Source organism: Lithobates pipiens, unplaced genomic scaffold, assembly GCF_037356315.1.
Source record: "Lithobates pipiens isolate NorthernLeopardFrog02 unplaced genomic scaffold, aLitPip1_a1.2 Scaffold_19, whole genome shotgun sequence".
NCBI classification, from domain to species: Eukaryota; Metazoa; Chordata; class Amphibia; order Anura; family Ranidae; genus Lithobates; species Lithobates pipiens.
The window spans coordinates 512,782,841-512,802,327 of NW_027507764.1; the positions used below are offsets into that span (position 1 = coordinate 512,782,841).

A 19,487-nucleotide genomic window follows, 5' to 3' on the forward strand; every position below is an offset into this window, starting at 1 on the left:
GAACCGTTCTGAGAGGAGCGACTCGAGTCGCTCCGACTCAGAAAAAAGGTTCCTGTACTACTTCGGGGCGACTTCGGGGGTGACTTGCATTGACTTCTATACAGAAGTCCTCTGCAAGTCGCCGCTGAGGTCCCCGCAGGTCGCGGCGAGGCAAGTCGGAGACGCCTCGCCGCGCCTCGCTGTGTGAACCGGCCCTAAGTATAACATGTTTGTTATTTAAAAAAATAAAAATAAATAAATAACTTTACAATCCCTTTAAAATGACAGGTTCACAGCATGAGTTGTGTCTGAGTGTGTACTAATTTTTATGTGTGTTTTCCTGTGTCGTATTTTAACCGCTTGCCGACCAGACGCCGTCATTATACAGCGGCAGGTCGGCACGATCCCGCAAGCTATAAATCGTCTCCTTTAAGCGGGATAGCAGTCACGTGTTCACCTCTGGAGATGCACAGATGTGGCTGGTGCAATACGGAGGTGCCGATGCTTGTGGCCGATGGTCGCGATGACTGCCGGCCACAAGTGATCGTGGGCAAGAGAGGCAGAACAGGGACAGGTATGTGTAAACGCGCAAATCCCTGTTCTGTGAGGAAAGACAGATGGTGAGTTCTAATAGCTAGGAACCACGATCAGTCATCTCCTATAGTCAGTCCCCTCCCCTCTACAGGTAGAACACACACATAGGAAACACAGATAATCCCTTGATTGCCCCCTAGTTAACCCCTTCAATGCCAGTGACACTGATTGCTGTATAATTGTCAATCATCCCAAAAATGTGTCAAAAGTGTCCGATGTGTTCACCATAATGTCACAGTCCCGACAAAAATTGCAGACCGCCATTACTAGTAAAAAAAAAATAATAATAATAAAAATGCTATAAATCTATCCCCTATTTTGTAAACGCTATAACTTTTTCGCAAACCAATCAATATACGCTTATGGTGATTTTTATTAGCAAAAATATGTAGAAGAATACGTATCGGCCTAAACTAAGAAAAAAATTTCTTTAAAAAAAAAAAATGGGGATATTTATTATAGCAAAAAGTACAAAATATTGTGTTTCTTCCAAAATTGTCGCTCTTTTTTTGTTTATAGCGCAAAAAATAAAAACCGCAGAGATGATCAAATACCACCTGAGAAAGCTCTATTTGTGGGAAAAAGGGACGTCAGTTTTGTTTGGGTGCAACGTTGCATGACCGTGCAATTGTCATTTAAAGCGACGCAGTGCTGAATTGCAAAAAATGGCCTGGTCATTCAGCAGCCAAATCTTCCGGGGCTGAAGTGGTTAATGCGTTACCATGCACTTTGGTGTCCACAAAGAGCACACATTTGCTACATGCTTGGTTTGGTACATAGTTACATAGTAGGTGAGGTTGAAAAAAGATGCAAGTCCATCAAGTCCAACCTATGTGTGTGATTACATGTCAGTATTACATTGTATATCCCTGTATGTTGCGGTCGTTTAGGTGCTTATCTAATAGTTTCTTGAAACTATCGATGCTCCCCCCCCCCCCCACTGAGACCACCGCCTGTGGAAGGGAATTCCACATCCTTGCCGCTCTTACAGTAAAGAACCCTCTACTACATAGTTTAACCGCTTCCTGCCCGCCCTATAGCCGAATGACGGCTTTAGGGCGGGCGGCTTCCCTCGCCTGGCCGTCCCTGGACGGCCTGGTGTTTACTTCCGCAATGCGCGCCGCCGCGGGCGCGCATCGCGGAAGTTCTGTGTTTGCCGTGTCCCCCGGGGACAGGCAAACACAGATCGCTGTAAACGGCCAATCACAGCGGCCGTTTACAGCGTGATCGGCGTGTCCAATGGGAGATGATCTCATATGTAAACATATGAGATCATCTCTCAGCGCCGCTCTCCCTCCTCACACAGACAGCGTGTGAGAGGGGAGAGAAGAACGGCTGCAGCAGCCGTCAGTGTAAAAAAGAAAAAAAAAAAAAAAAAGTCAAAAAAAAAAGTTTAAAAAAAAGTGCCATCCTCCCCCAGAGCCATCCTCCCCCAGAGCCATCCTCCCCCAGTGCCACCCCCCCCCCAGTGCCATGCCCCCCCCAGTGCCATCCTGCCCCAGTGCCATCCTGCCCCAGTGCCATCCGCCCCAGTGCCATCCACCCCAGTGCCATCCTGCCCCAGTGCCATCCGCCCCAGTGCCATCCGCCCCAGTGCCATCCACCCCAGTGCAATCCACCCCACCCCAGTGCCACCTGCCCGCAGTGCTATCTGTCCCCAGTGCCACCTGTTGTCAGTGCCATTTGTCCCCAGTGCCATCTGTCATCAGTGCCACGTATAAGTGGCATCTGTCATCAGTGCCACGTGTTATTAGTGCCACATAGTGCCATCTGTCATCAGTGCCACGTATTAGTGCCATCTGTCATCAGTGCCACGTATCAGTGGCATTTGTCATCAGTGCCACCTGTCAGTGTCACGTGCCATCTGTTGTCAGTGTCACGTGTCATCAATGCCACTTATCAGTGCCATCTGTCATCAGTGTCACGCGTCATTGGTGCCACGTATTAGTGCCATCTGTCACCGGTGGCACGTATTAGTGCCACGTGTCATCAGTGCCACGTATTAGTGCCACGTGTCATCAGTGCCACATATTAGTGCCACGTGTCATCAGTGCCGCGTATTAGTGCCACGTGTCATCAGTGCCACGTATTAGTGCCACGTGTCATCAGTGCCACATATTAGTGTCATCTGTCATCAGTGCCACGTGTCATCAGTGCCACGTATAAGTGTCATCATTGCCACGTATCAGTGCCATCTGTCATCAGTGTCACGTGTCATTGTCCTGGTATTTCAAAAGTGTAATAAGTAGTCAACAAGTTAGATGTGTAATTTATGCTTCTAGAACACGTGATGGCGCTCCCTGCATGTTGGGCCTCTCTATGTGGCCAGGCTGTGAAAAAGTCCCACACATGTGGTATTGTAATACTCAGGAGGAGTAGCAGAATTTTTTGGGGGGTGTCATTTGTGGTATACACATGCCACGTGAGAGAAATAACCTATTACAATGACAATTTTGTGGAGAAAAATAAAGAAAATGAAAAATCTTCATTTTGCAAAGAATTGTGGGAAAAAAATGACAACATCAAAAAGCTCACCATGCCTCTTACTAAATACCTTGGAATGTCTACTTTCCAAAAAGGGGTCATTTGGGGGGTATTTGTACTTTCCTGACTTGTTCGGGTCACAAGAAGCGAGATAGGTCACCAGTACATCAGATGTGATCAATTTTGTGCGATTCGCACCACAGATTGTAGACTCTCTAACTTTCACAAAGACCAAATAATATCCACTAATTTGGGTTATTTTTACCAAAGACATGTAGCAGTATAAATTGTGGCCAAAATTTATGAAGAAAAATTAATAATTTGCATAATTCTGTCACAGAAACAAAGAAATATGCGTTTTTTTTCAAAATTTTCGGTCTTTTTTCATTTATAGCGCAAAAAATAAAAACCCCAGAGGTGATCAAATACCACCAAAAGAAAGCTCTATTTGTGGGAAAAAAAGGACACAAAATTCATTTGGGTACAGTGTTGCATGACTGAGTAATTGTCATTCAAAGTGTGAGAGCACCGAAAGCTGAAAATTGGTCTGGGCAGGAAGGGTGTTTAAGTGCCCAGTAAGCAAGTGGTTAAAGTTAGACCTCTTTTCTTTCTCTTCTTCTAATATTAGTGAGTGGCCACGAGTCTTGTTAAACTCCCTTGCGCAAAAAAGTTTTATCCCTATTGTGGGGTCATCTGTATGTTATTTGTATATTTAAAGTGGTTGTATAGTAAATTTTGGGACTTTAACCTACAGGAAAGCCTATAATAAGGCTTACCTGTAGGTAAAAAAAATATCTCCTAAACCTGTATGGTTTAGGAGATATTCCCCTTGCAATGCGCCGCTGACTGCAGCGGCGCATGCGCACAGGGGTTTCTTGGCTGAAAGTCCGGCAGACGCCAGACCCTGCCGGGAAGAAATCTCCCGCGTGCATGTGCGTGAGTGACAATATCGCGGCTCCGGCCAATCACAGCGCCAGAACCGCGATACCCGGAAGAAACGCCAAGGGAATATGTCAGCTTCCTCAGCGTGGATCGGGCCAGATGTCGGGGCCTCGTTCTAAGGTATTTCCTAATGAGCTAGTATGCGGTGCATACTAGCTCATTATGGCTTTTCCTTTGTAGGTGAGTAAAAAAAAAAAAAACTTCAGCGGATATACAACCGCTTTAAAGCATATCCCTCTTTGTGTGCCAGGTTCAATCCAGAGCACTGAGTGTCATTTTTGTCTGCTGCTTCATTCCTCTGCTGTCAGCATGAATCACTTCTGTCAAGTTTTACTGACACCAAGAGAAAAAAAGGTGACAGGGGAGCAGGGGCAGTGCCAGATGGGTGCTTGGGGTGCTATAGCATCCTCAAAATTATTGCTAGCACCCCCATATTTGAGAACAGGGCTGCCCGTAGACTATAGACACTGCCAGATTGGGCTCCATTGGGTCACCAGAAGGACTGGCAAGAGCTTCTTCTGACAGCTTTCTGTGCCCAGGGACCAGCCCCCTATGGTTGGCAGTCTGTAGAGACTCTCTCTTGTGCTGCAGCTTCTCTATGGGCTGACCAAGATGGTGGGCGAGAAGGCGGTGTGACCAACTTCCCCCATATACACAGGTGGCTGCTTTACTTAAAATGTAAGACGACTGGGAGGAGGATCACAGATGGCAGCCCATGGTGGCAGTATGTAGTGGCAGTATAGTTCACGTCCAAGCTGTTTGTGTGCAGTGTGCTAAGGCTTTCCTCCTGAACAAATTTGATTCCATTTGTAATATTTCAGTTCCCCACCCTGCTTAGTACACTGCACACAAACTGTTTGGAAGGCATCTGCTTCCAGTGGTGCCACTATATACTGCACTGCAACCCCCACTGCATACTGACACCACTACATACTGCACTGCAACCTCCACTGCATACTGACACCACTACATACTGACACCACTACATACTGCACTGCAACCTCCACTGCATACTGACACCACTACATACTGACACCACTACATACTGCACTGCAACCTCCACTGCATACTGACACCACTACATACTGCACTGCAACCTCCACTGCATACTGACACCACTACATACTGCACTGCAACCTCCACTGCATACTGACACCACTACATACTGCACTGCAACCTCCACTGCATACTGACACCACTACATACTGACACCACTACATACTGCACTGCAACCTCCACTGCATACTGACACCACTACATATTGACACCACTACATACTGCACTGCAACCTCCACTGCATACTGACACCGCTACATACTGCCCAGCTGCGTACTGGCACCACTACATACTGCACAACTGCCTTCACTACATACTGCCCTGCTGCCCCACTGCATACTGGCACCACTACATACTGCACAACTGCCCCCACTACATACTGCCCCCACTAAATACTACCCTGCAACCCCCACTGCATACTGCCCAGCTGCATATTGCTACCCCTACATACTATCCTGCTGCCCCACTGCATACTGCCCCCTCTACATACTGTTCACTGCTCAAGTATATACTGAAGCAGGCACACTGCCTGCTATACTCTTGGAGGTTAATTATTATTCAATGTTGGGGGGAAATTATTGTGTAGTTCTGGGGATAATGCACAATCCTGGGGTTTATTGCAGTGCTGTGAGTTACTGTGTAATGCTGGGTTTTATTATTGTACCATGCTAAGGGGTTCATTATTGTGCATTGTTGGAGGTTAATTTCTGTTAATATTATCTTGCATATTATCTTGCATATTATCTTGTATATTATCTTGTCGTGCTGATGGTTAAGTATTGTGCTGTGCTTGGGGCTAGCTATAGTGCCAGCTGGGTGTTTATTTTTGTTCCATGCCAGGGTTTTTTTATGCCGTTCTGGCCTTTACACTTGCTGGAGTTATTGCTGACTCTGACACTTGCTGGGGGGTGGGGGGGGGGGGGTATCATTGCTGGTCCCATTTAGGCTTATTTTACTATGCTTTAGCACCCCCACCTATACTTTCAGCACTCTCACAGCATCCCCCCCCCCCCCCCAAAGAATTTGTCTGGAGCCGCTCAGGGGAGGGATCTAAAGCTGATTGACGGCCTCAGCTTATTTCCTGTGTGCTCTGTGAAGGGGTGTGTGTTGCTTCCCTCCAATCAGCTCTCAGAGCTCTTCTCACTGAGCTCTACAGAGTGTAATTTCAGCTCTCCGACAAATCGCAAAAAGTGCTCTGGTCTTTGGCCTGCAAAATGGGCCGGGGCTTAAGTAGTTAATACTGTTTTAAGGAATACATAATAGCATTAATTGTCTTTTTTTTTATTTCTATCTTCTATCTTTAAGCCAGTATTCAGCTTTGTGGTTATGTTAATTTACATTTCCAGGTTTTAATATAAATATTCTGGTGACGGATTAAAGACATCAAAGACACCCATTATGTGATTACAGATTTCAGAAGTGCTGACTCAGCTAGGGAACATCATGTTAATAAGTCAATATTCTGGATTGCCGTGTGGCTTTATTCATCTACATTAAAGAAACTAAGTGCAACTCATAATATAAAACCCTTAAATCCCGGTATAGGAGACATTTATGATATCTTTGGATCTGCTACAACAGTAGCCTTTAGCTACTAATGACACTCAAAGAGTTGTAGTCTTTGCTGAATCAACGCTCTAACAGCAAAGTATTTCTAATAGATAGTATGATCCATCTTTAGAGGTTCAGAGGTAAACCATGCATACCGATTCCATTATATCCTGCGTGTGCTCCAAAGGATTTTTCTGCAGCACCTTGGACAGCAGCCGGAATGAAGAATTGGGGAAATATTCAGGACCATGGACGGCAGGATATCACATAAAGCAGTATTAAAGTGGTTGTAAACCCTTACAACACACTTTGACCTACAGGTAAGCCTAGATTAAGGCTTACCTGTAGGTCCAAGAAATATCTCCTCCTACACGGTTTAGGAGATATTTGCCGAAAGAGAGGCACCGCTGTCTACAGCGCATGCGTCGTAGACAGCGGCACGCAGGCGCACTGAGCGCGCTGTGGTCAACGGCAATATGCCGTTGCATAGTAGTCCATTATGCTTTGCCTTTGCAGGGAATGAAAGAGGAAGTAAACTCATCAGGGTTTACTTCCTCTTTAAACCCAAAAGCAAACATTTATCATATGCAACTCACTATTGTTTAGATGAGATGGCTTTATTCTTTGTTTATCTAGTGATCTGGCCAGTAAGTCTGTTGTTTTTCAAAGGAACAAGCTTTCTAGCATAATGTATCAGTTACAGAGATGAGACAAACCATTAAAGTGTTTGTTAACCCCCCCCCCCCTCAAAAAAAAATCTGATTCTGGTCCCTTAAAGCAGATTACATAGCATAGTGCTTGTGCTGTGTAATCTGCCCCCTCTAAACTCTATGCCCTCTCTATACTGACCACGATAACCAGGGCTGCTCCGCCCTGATCACCGTGGTCAGAGTACATCCCTCTGTCATACGTAGCTGTCATATCTGCTCTCCTCTCACCCCCCTCACCCTCCTTCCTGCCTGTCAGCTCCCTCTCTCTGTCTCCATCCCCCCCCCACCCCCCGCTACTATTAAAAATAAAAAACCTGCAATTGTACCACACTATTTAAGTCCTTTGTAAAAACGAGCGTTATAAATACCTCTTTAGAGCTCTCTTCAGGCCGGTCACATGACTCGTGGGCGCATTACAGCTCTGATACATTGCTTCTGCGGGAGGTCATGTGATCTCCCCGGCTGACGTCAGAGGCAGATAACGGACCCTCCCACAGAAGCAAGGTCTCGGAGCTGTAAAGCTGCCACGAGTCATGTGACCAGCCTGAAGACAGCTCTAAAGAGGTATTTATAACGCTCATTTTTACAAAGGACTTACATAGTGTGGTATGACAACCTCTAATAGAGGGGCTGGCAGTGAATAATATTTGACACCTAAAAAACACTTTAATACTGACAGGGGTGCTTACACTGATCAGCTTTAGATAATATATGTAAAGCCATTATCACAAAAGGAAATACAACTGTTTGCTGTAACTGCTTTAAGGTATTAGATGGAGTTTGGCTTCTATTTGTACGTGTATTAAAATCTGCTAGTACATTTAACACTGCCCTTCCCTGGAGACTGCTGTCCAAAGGTGTCCCCTGTGCTTCTTCATCCATAGTGAATGAATGAATGAAATACTTGTATAGCGCACAATGCGAACTGAATCACCTCTAGGCGCCTCTGGGGGCAATCTAATACAGGAGGTGTGTTAATGTCTAGATCACCAGGTGAAAAAACAGAGGGGAAAAAGCTTAAAAAAGAAAAATAATTCAGCCACCACATCTAATGATTTTTAGTTTAATACCACTTTAACCGCTTCACCTCTGGATGGTTTTACCCCCCTTCATGACAAGGCCATTTTTTGCGATATGCCACTGCGTTACTTTAACTGACAATTGTGCGGCCATGCAACGCTGTACCAAAATAAACTATAATTTCTGTTTTTGGTTAAAAAAGTCCCAATAAGCGTATATTGATTGGTTTGCGCAAAAGTTATAGCGTCTACAAAATGGAAAATATTCATGGTATTTTTTTTTTTTTACTAGTAATGGCGGTGATCAACGACGTATAGCAGGACTGTTATATTGTCAAATCGGACACTAAGTGACTCTTTTTACAGTTATTTTTGGGGACTAGTGAAACTATTACTTACTATTACATTGATCATTGCTAAAAATATGCACTGTCACTGTACTAATGATGCTGGCAGGGAAGGAGTTAACATCAGGGGCGATCAAAGGGTTAAATGTATCCCTAGGGGGTGCTTACTAACTGTGGGGGAGGCGCTTCAACTGTGGGAAGACCAAGATTCGTGTTCCTGCTCAGCAGAAACACAAGATCTCTGTCTTCCCTACTGACAGAGCAGCGATCTACCTTGTTTACATAGGCAGACCGCCATTCTGCCTCTCTCACAAACAATCGGTGGGTGATTGGCTGATTGGCTCCCACATTACCTGTATGCGGGGTGGTCGCCAAGTGGTTAAAGTATGTCTCCACTTTTACAGTGGGATTTGCCTGATATATGGTTGTTATGTGTCCCCATTCACACAGCATAACCCCAAATAGCTTTTTATTTCTTACCTTTCTTGTCATTTCTTTGAAGCAGATTTATATATATAGGACTCTATAGGCAGCTTCTATTGTTCAGAATAGCTTTCAATGTGCAAATGAGGGATTGATATCTCTTCTGCTTTGTCAGGACAGATGGTGTGCAATTCTCGTTTACAACTGATAGTAAACATCTGCCAGCACAATACAAATAGGCTTATAAACATAACCCCCTCCTTAAAGCAAAACTAAATTGTATCTGAGCACCAGCAACTGAAAAACCTACTACAATTATTCTTAATATTCAAAGCAAACTCACCTATCAATCCATGTCTCCATGCTTTATTTTGTTGAGAAATCACTTTGAAAAACACCCATAGCATTTCTAGCTGTGGCCAACCTGCGTAAGGGCAAATGATTCATGTAGCATTTACTTCCCGGAATCCACCTGCCCTTAGCTCAGATATGCAGGGTCTGCTTAGCTAAAAAAGCCCCTCATCCCCTCCTCCAGATGAAAAGGAAAAAAAAAATGCCCATGAAGACATCTGGGATGTGTGACATCATTTTGGCCTAGGCCAGAAACCAGAAAGTAACTGAAGAAATGTAAAAAAAAGTAAATGTAATAATATACCTTCCTATCTATTTATTAATGCAGTTTAAGGATTAAAAATAGTTCATGTTGAATGAGAGAGTTTAGTTCCATTTAAACATTACAAAGAAGGGGAAAGCAAGGTGAAAGTAAGCAAAAAGTAAAAATGTAAGCGCCAATTTATAAATATATATATTTTTAAGCAATGCTATGTAAATGAGAATATATAAAATATAGAGCAGGTATTTTCCAAATCTGTCTGGAAATACATAAAAGTGTTTTTCAACTTTTTCTGTCTAAGCCCTTGTACACACGGTCGGACATTCCGAAACTGGTGTTGTATACACACAATAGGACAAAACGTGATGACATTATTTCGTTACGGGACTACGTTCAGGTTAGTAGTCAATAGCTTTGGCCTGGGAATTTGATCTGAGCATGCGTGGCACTTTGTCCGATCGGAATTCTCTACAAACGATCGGACAAAGTCCGATCGGATCATGTTGTCGGAAAATTTTATAGCCCAGCTCTAAAACTTTGTCGGTCAGATATTCCGATGGAAACAGTCCAATGGAGCCCACACACGGTCGGATTATCCGACAACACAGTCCGATCGGACATTTTCCGTCGGAATGTCCGACCGTGTGTACAAGGGCTTAAAGAAGAAACTCCCTCTATATGTTTGTTATGTGTTCCCATTCACACAGCAATTAAAATTATTTTTTTTCCATTTTTAGCTGTTTCTTTGGAGCAGGTTTATACAAAGGACTATATGGACAGCTTCTATTGTTTACAATAACCTACAACATACAATTAGGGAGGAACATAGCAAGTGACAGTTTTTCTAATGCACACGATTGGACACACAATCAGACTTTCCGGCAGACTTGGTCCAGCAGACTGGAATCCGGACAATTCGATCGTGTGTGGGCTCCAGCTGACTTTTTTTTCCCAAAAGTCAGACGGACCTAGAAATAAAACATGTTTCAAATCTACTCGACGGACTAAAAATCGTGAAAACCGTTTGTCTGTGTGCTGGTCCGACGGACCAAATACGACACAAGGGCAGCTATTGGCTACTGGCTATTGAACTTCCTTGTTTAGTCCCGTTTGCGTCATCACGTTCAAAACAAACAGACTTTCAATCGGACAGTCCGGTCGTGTGTGACCAAATCCGTTTCGTTTGGATCTCCGCCAAAAGTCCATCGGGAAGACCGTCGGACATAGTCCATTGAAAAGTCCGGTCGTGTGTATACGGCATAAGTGTATTAACCTCCCTGGCGGTACGATTATTTCGGATTTTAGGTGCTAAAAGAGGTACCATTATTTTGCATGAAAATTTGGCGTTTTATATTGTAGTCCTGTAATTCTTAGGAATAACTCACTTAAATCTGTCCAAACCAGAGTCTAGCAGACATCCCGGGTATGATAAAGTTTGAAAAATGAAATCATAAATTATAATATAATAAATAACTATAAATAATTGTACCAAATAATAATATAACAATAATGAAAATGATTCAATAATGTAATCAAATCAAAAACACTGAAATTTGCTCAGTTGCAGAATTGTCACTGTCATTACTTTTCAGTGTTTGATGACGGATCTCCCCACAAATCGCTATCGCTCAATTCTGCGAGTGATTACAATTTATTATCGCTGTTTTCTAGCTGGTCTAAAATCATTTTTGATGTAGAATGACAGTTTTGGTTGCTATGGACAATCTCCAGTTTCCAGGCATAAAGAACAGTTTTTATAATATAAAACTGCATGCAGGACACTGGACAGACCACTAGGGACAAAGGGGATGTGAAATTATTACATACAGCAATGTAATCTGTAAGATTACATTATACTGTATGTATACTGTGTGTTTCACTTTTTGAATTTGGCGCCGATCTCCGTCCCCGTACGTCGCATCGCTCGCAGGGCACGGAGATCGGCTCCGTGATAGATCGAGTGAGACACGGCTCGCTCGTACAGCGGGGAGACAACGCTGGATCCGAGGGAGAAGGTAAGTAAACATCCTCCTGGATCCAGCGATGCAGTCCCGAGTCTGGCTCGGGGTTACCGCTCTTGGTATAAAAATTCCACCCCGAGCCAGACTCGGGAATACCGTCACGGGGGTTAACAAACAATGCACCACCCAAGCCTTGAGATCTTTTATCCTTCGCTAGGACAAACTATATGGTGGATTTTCTAAAACCGAGGAGAGAGAGAAGATGATGAATAATTATATATTAAAGGATATTTTAAAGATTTTATATTTTTTATTATTCTGCAGATATCGTAGAATATCTCTGCAGATATTGCCCAAATCGTCCCCTCCGCTCCTCCCAGGACCTCCTGCTCTTTAGCTCCCTTGTTACCTCCTCCCATGCTCGCCTTCAAGACTTCTCCAGAGCCTCTCCCATCCTCTGGAACTCCCTGCCCCAGTATAGCTGATCCGCCCCTACCCTGTCCACCTTTAGGAGATCCCTGAAAACTCACTTATTCAGGGAAGCCTATCCCACACCCACCTAACAACTGTCCCAGAGCCACCCCCATCAAATCATTCTCTGCAGCTATTACCTTTTGTACGACCCCCTCCCTTTAGAATGTAAGCTCTACGAGCCGGGCCCTCCTGTACCTTTTGTATTGAACTGTACTGTAATTGTGTTGCTCCCCCTATACATTGTAAAGCGCTGCTTAAACTGTTGGTGCTATATAAATCATGTATAATAATAATAATAATTATAATAATAATAATAATAATAATAAAAAAGATTTTTGCCGTATATCTACTCTAGGAATGTTATATGTTACATGTAGCTGGGGATGTTGGAATGTTATATGTCACTATAGATATTGTGTAATGTTGTTTATTTCAATGAAAATTAATAAAAAAATGTAAAACAAAATCTGGTGCAGTTGTGCATGGCAGCCAGTCAGCTTCTAACTTCAGCTTAATCAATTAAGCTTTAACCCCAAAAAAACTGAAAGCTAATTGGTTTCTATGCACAGCTGCACCAGATTTTGCCCTCTCTGGTTTTAGTAAATCGACCCATGTGTGTTTACAACTGATAATGAAATCTTCCAGCAAAGTACAGATAGAATTAACTATGGTAAACGTAACCACCCAGCTCCCTCCCTAACGTTACATAGAATGGGAAAGCATATCAACTTTTTCAAGTTATTGAATGGGAGCATGTATAAAATATAAAAAAGGTGTTATTCTAATTTGAAGTGGAAATACATTTTAAGATGTATGTAAACCCCAACAATGAACTTCTCTTATTTGCTCCCATTTGGCCTGCTTAGTATATGATTGCAAGCATTTTGTCATATCTGTTTGATAAGTGCAAAAATATATTCAGAAGCACCAAGGAAAAGCACCCCATGATTCAGGTAAGTGGGGAGCAGTGTGAAGGTGAGGGTTGGGGAATTTGACTATGGAATTAATTTACTAAAAGCAAATAGACTGTGCACTTGTGCAACTGCAGTTGCTCCAGAGCTTAGTAAATAAGGTGAAGCTCTGTTAACTTCTGTCATCCAGTCATTTTGAAGCAAAAATGCAGTTCATTTATTTTCCTTGTACGTGATTGGGTATTCTTTACAAAGTGAAACCTCATTTCCTATGCTCCGGAGCTACTGCACTTGCAAAGTACACAGTCTATTTGCCTTCGGTAAATCAACCCCTATGTTTCATGTAATGCAAGCCAAAATACTGGTGTAACATGAAAAATGTTACAAACCCTAAAGGGTTCATTTTTCTGGATAGCTGACAGTAGCCATATTAGCTTCTCTTTCATTGCAAAAAGAGCAGATAGAAAATCTGTGGTTTGTATTTAGTGATTTCAGCAGTTATTTTAAATCCAAAATGCTACTTATTGAACTCATTCCATAACAACCACAGTAATTATTATTATTTTTTATATATTTTATATACTGTATGATTTAGGATATGGAGACTACAGTGTTGTTAGAGTTTACCTTCCCTCCGGGCATTTGCGATGATTTTGGCGGAGGATTTGCTCATCACGTGAACCACAAAGAGCGGGCAGTTCACAGAGTTGGCGATAGTGATGGCTCTCTGAGTGGCTTCAGCCTCCACTTCCTCTGGGCGACACAATTCATGGCCCTCCGGACCCGTGATTCCAAGGGACAGCATTCTCTTTGCTCCCTTCAAAGGTAAATTGTCTATTAATATGTGTAAATGGAGAGCCCATGGCATGGCTGCAAGTAACAACAACAAAAGTTCCTGGTGTGTAATCCACCCTATATGCTTTAGTTAGAGTATAACTCTAGCCAAAACTTTTTGAAAAAGTGGTGTGGGGTTGGAACCCCAACAAGTATTTTTTTGTTGTTTATGACTCCATTCAAATGATTTTCTCTCACTTCCTGTCATAGTGCCAATGGTATCATTGGGACAACAAGTGAAGGGAAATCTTCAACAAGGACACAGACTGGAATCAAAAGAAACAAATGGGGATGCTAGCCTTCTCCCAATCTACCAAAAAAATGGATTTTGACTTGCCTGTAAAATCCATTTCTTGGAGTACAGATGTATCATGGGACACAGAGAATCTCTATTATTCCTTAATCACAGGGTTATGTGCCACCTACAGGTGATTGGACACAAGACAGGAATGCCCTTCCCACATAGAGGAAAGTCCTCAGTTTTGTAGCAAGCCATACACACCAACATAGATGTGAGGGATTTCTGTGTCCTGTGATGTACTCCAATAAATGATTTTACAGGTAAGTCAAAAATCCAGATTTGTTTATTGTTCATCTTGGGACACAGTGCAGCTCTATTATTCCTTAGAGAATATTTCCTGGAGAGGGAGACACAGAAACCATTCAACGGCCAACGAAAACCTCACTCGTGATTAAAGTCCATGTCCTCAGCAGCTTAAACATACACCTGATAAAATCTTGTAAATGTGTGAATTGAAGGCCAGGTTGTGGCCTTGCAAACCTGGGCCACTGGAACTTGATGATGGATAGCCCAGGAAACACTCACACTTCTGGTAGAATGAGCCATTACTGGAAAAGGTGGAGCCTTTCCTTTCAAACCATAAGCTTGAGAGATAAGCTGACAAATCCAACTGGAATTGGCAGAATTAGTAGACATGTGACCCTAGTTGGTCCTTTGGGAAGGACAAATAGAGAGTCTAATTGCCTGACTGCATCCTTTAATTTTCAGATGCACCCCGACAGCCCGAACTCCCTCTAAAGCGTGGAGGCACTTGTCCCCCAGCTACTGAGGCCTGGGAAAAAAAAGGCAAAACAGTGAAGTATCAGAAACAGCTCTTTGTAAGAAAGAGATGCCAGTTCCAATACCCTTCATGCTGAAGTAATGGCAACCAGGAACACAACCTTCCATACCAAAAAGGACTAAGGGAAGGTCCCGAAAAGGCTCAAATCAAGGTCTCTGGAGAAGAGAAAGCACAAAATTGAGCTTCTCACGGGTCAAAGGCGGCCTGATGATAGCAACAATACACGTGACATTGTGTACAAAGTCACACATCAAGGAATGAGAAGGAAATGGCCTCTGAAAAAAGACTGCCAACTCCAAAATCTGCCCTTTGACCATACACAAGGCCATTCATATATCAACCCCCATATGGAGAAAAAACAATATACAGTCCACAACATACTAGCGAGGATGGAATTTCCTAGCCTCATACCAGCCCCCAAAGGATTTCCAGGTCCTATGGATAATCTTCTTTGAAGTAACCTTTCTGGCTAAAGTATGGAGATAATCGCATCAGACACTCCCCTGTCCTTCAAGATTCTGACTTCAATAGCAATGCCGTTAAATCCCATGACGATAATGAGGGATGGAAGATTGGACTTTGCAAATGAAGGTCTGGACAGAAGAGTTCAAGGACTGTCCACCGTCATGTTCTAGATGTCAGAATATCAAGTTTTAGATGCAGAAGAATCTGCAACGGAGGGAAGACAAAAATCAGGGATCACTGGTCCCATTGTGTCAACAGGACATCTACTGCAAATGCTTGAGGATCCCTAGTCCTGCAAATTAACCTGTCTAGTTTTGCAGTGAACCAGGACACCAACAAATCTGACTGAAAAGTAGATTGTCCAGGTACCCCAGAATAGTTGTCCCCTACCCCTAGGTCCTTAAGTGTCCCAAAATTGGAGCCAGAATCCTTGAAAACTTGGCATTGGAAACTTGCCAATGCTTCTTGCAGGGTAATTATGCAGACCAACACTTTAGTCAAAGAATATGCACCTGTGCACGGACAAGAGTCCCAAACACGAAAATGGAATCCTTCAGGGCACTGCAATAAAACAATATGCCCTAGGGAAATTTGCCAAATGCTTACCCGAGTCAGCCTCACTAGCTGTGAAATCTACCCTCCTAGACAGACACTTTATTTTAACCTTAAGGTGCGACAGACTCCAACAGCCACAATCTCTGTCTGCAATGCAGCACCCACCAAGGCAAATGATGCCTGAACAGGATTTAAAGATGTTAAAGATGTTAGTCAGAAGATCCCGTCCGACCTATAGTAAAATGATGGCCGGGTGGGAGTACTGTTGTTCTGGGGGGACATCATATGACGTCCTCCCAGAATGCGCCTCTCGCTCCACCACAGGTTCGCGCAGCGGCGTGATCTGTCATTGGCTGTGTCCATCGGACAGAGCCAATGACTGATCACTGTACCGTCCCACTGCCAGTACCATATGATCGCTGTGACCAATCACAGTAGATCACATGACAGTTGTAAACAATGGATGGTTTACCTTTATGCCATCCATTGTATACAATTGTGTTGCTAGTTGTGATTTTTTGTTTTTGTTGCTAGTTGTGATTAGTCAAAGGGATCGCATGGTACAGACAGGGCCAATCGCAGCCCATCTGTACCACGTGATTAACTTTGGCCAACCACAGATAATCACAACAAAGGACACTGAATGAACCAGTTTCATTCAGCTAAAAATTGTTGATTATATCAATAAAATTCACTGGTATAAGCAATCATAATATGTAAAAAATAATCTTGATCACTTCCCCAGAGTAGTACAGTGTTACTATGCAAACACTGCATTGCTCTGGTCACATCGCAAAATCCTAAAATCGTAAAAAAAAAAGAAAAACATTAAATAAAAAAAAACTGAAAAAAAATGATTACTTTTTTTGCATGCTGTCACCAGTCAGTATCCCTAATCACTGCCACACCCATTATATGATAACACTGCACTGAATTGGTGACAGTATGTAAAAACTTTTTTTTTAAAAGTGACAATTTTCCCCAAAAGTGTGACAAAAAAATTACAACTTCAAAAAACTTGCCATGCCTCTAACTAAATACCTTGGACTGTCTACTTTCCAAAAAAGGAGTAATTTGGGTTATTTGTACTGAACTGGCATTTTCGGGCCCTCGTGAAATGAGATGAGGCCGTCAATAATTCGGGTTATTTTCACCAAAGAAATGTAGCAGAATACATTTTGACCTAAATTTATGAAGAACGATTATTTATTTGCAAAATATTATAACAGAAAGTAAGAAAAATGATTTTTTCAAAAATTTTCGGTCTTTTTTCATTTATTTTGCAAAAAAATTAAAAACCCAGTGGTAATAAAATACCACCAAAAGAAAGCTCTACCTGTGTGAAAAAAAAATGATAAAAATGTATTTTGGGTACAATCAGGGCTGTCTTAATGAGTGGGCACACCTGGGCAATGCCCAGGGGCCCCAGCTGCACTTTCCCTAAAGCAGTTGCTCCTTGTGCCCACCCTGCCCAAAATTGGGGGGCCCATGATGGCACTGAGAGTGATGGGGGATAGGGGAGGCAGGCAGGCAGCGGTGCGCGATGTTGTGCAGAACGATACCGATTATTTCACAGCTAGCAGGGGAGTGGCAGTGATGCTCTGATCCCGCCCCACGCAGCTTGAATTCTCAGGACTCGAAGGCTGCAGGGTATGAGCTGGAGTGGGAGCTGCGGAGTCGGCAGCACTGAGAGCCCACCTGCGGTAGTAGCATTGTGGATGGTGTCATGGTGAGCCCAGCTGACCAAAGTGCTTGGAATGCCCAGAGGGATGCTCCCTCCTCTGCCCCTCCTTCTGCCTGCTTGATTGGTATAGGTGAGTCCAGTGCTGGAGGTGGGCACATAGCCAAAAGTTTACATACACTGTATCTCCACTGGAAAAGGGGGTACTACATGTATGGAATAATGGTGCTGGGGGTTATCAAGGGTGTATGGGGGAAAACAATGCTGAGGGGGGGATCTGGAGTGTATAGGGGTAGCAATGTTTGGGGTAGCTTGGGTGGCTATAGTGCTAGAGGCATCGGGGATGTAGAGAGGCCACTGTGTAGGGGGTATCAGGGATGTAGTGGGGTCACAATACAAGGGGTAATTTATGGTATATGGTAACAGTGCTGGGGGGAATATCTAGGGTGTAGAGGAGTCAGAGTGCTGGGGGGATATCTAGGGTTTAGAGGGGTCAGAGAGCTGGGGGGATATCTAGGATGTAGATGGGTCAGAGTGCTGGGAGGATATCTGGGGTGTAGAGGGATCAGAGTGCTGGGGAGGAATCAATCTAGCAGATATATTGTATGCACAGGACAGATTTGTTACTTTATGTATGTAGTATTTTCCCACTGCTTCTTTGCTGTACAGAATGATTGTTTATGTAGTTAATGCGGAGCTCCACCCAAAAGGGGAAGCTCCACTTGTCTGCCTCCTACCTACTTGATGTCTTTCAAACCTGCGCTGTCTCCATTGTAGGGCCCCCCAGAGCATTACTTTGCCCAGGGGCCCATGATGATATTAAGACGGCCCTGGGTACAGTGTTGCATGACAGTTGTCACTCAAATTGCGACAGTGCTGAAGGCTTCAAATTGGCCTGGGGAGGAAAGGGGTAAAAGTGCTTGGTATTGAAGTAGTTAAAAAGTGAAACTTCCACCAGGTGCATAAGGATTTTAGTCACAACACATCTGCCCCAAGGGGTAGAGGGGAACCCTCTAGGCATACCAGCAGGCTACAGGGGGGGGGGGCAATTACTCCCCTCGCTGTGGGACCCATCCCCTTCAAAGAGAGCTCCAGTCTTCAGTTTTCATGGTGGGCTGTGCATCAGAGCACCTTCAGTGACTTGATGCACCAGTTTGGGTTTACTGCCCTGGACCTGTATAGCACCCTACCGGAAAAAGACCTTGGTCCTTCTACTGCACAGGGTTCTGAATGCGCAAATGTACAGCGTCAACCAGCAACATTACAGGTCATTCCCACATCGCATCCCTTTAATTCTGGGCGGGGAATGGGTACCATCCTGCTGAGCAATGGTAGCCATAGGAATGGTTCTGGACACCAACCAGTCGCTTAAATATAAAAAGAACCTTTCGAGAATTTGGCCTTGTTGTGTATAGAATCGCACAGCAGTGGCCATCACCTTCAGACACTGGCAAAACCCTGAGCAGCTTCCTTTGTGGAAGGGGTTATATAGGAGGGCATTTCTCATCTTTTGCCAGTCTCCAGTCACCTGTAGATAGCACATAACCCTGTGAGTAAGGAATAATAGTGCTGCTCTCTATCCTGCAAGGTACAATAAAGAAATATGCCTTTGTTCTAATACATCTTATGCTCAAAAGACTTAAGGTGGCAAAAAAACTGATAAAAAAACATAATTTTTGATATTTTAATGAATACATAACATGAAAAATTGTGATCTTTCATATCCACCCGAAGTTTATATTTTAAAGTTGCACTTTAAATAAATGGTACACACACAGTTAAAATCTTTACATTGGGATTGTATTA

General features: G+C 43.5%; 1 protein-coding gene across 3 annotated transcripts in view; it reads right to left on the reverse strand.

Annotated features, from left to right (window-relative positions):
• The window catches only part of DPYS (dihydropyrimidinase), a 145,587-nt gene that overhangs the window by 82,610 nt on the left and 43,490 nt on the right, over positions 1 to 19,487 (reverse strand). For all 3 annotated transcript variants that reach the window (XM_077493158.1, XM_077493159.1, XM_077493157.1), the window contains exon 4: positions 13,692 to 13,881. In XM_077493158.1, the coding sequence (XP_077349284.1) occupies positions 13,692 to 13,881 (190 nt within the window). The remainder of the gene's footprint in view (positions 1 to 13,691; positions 13,882 to 19,487) is intronic.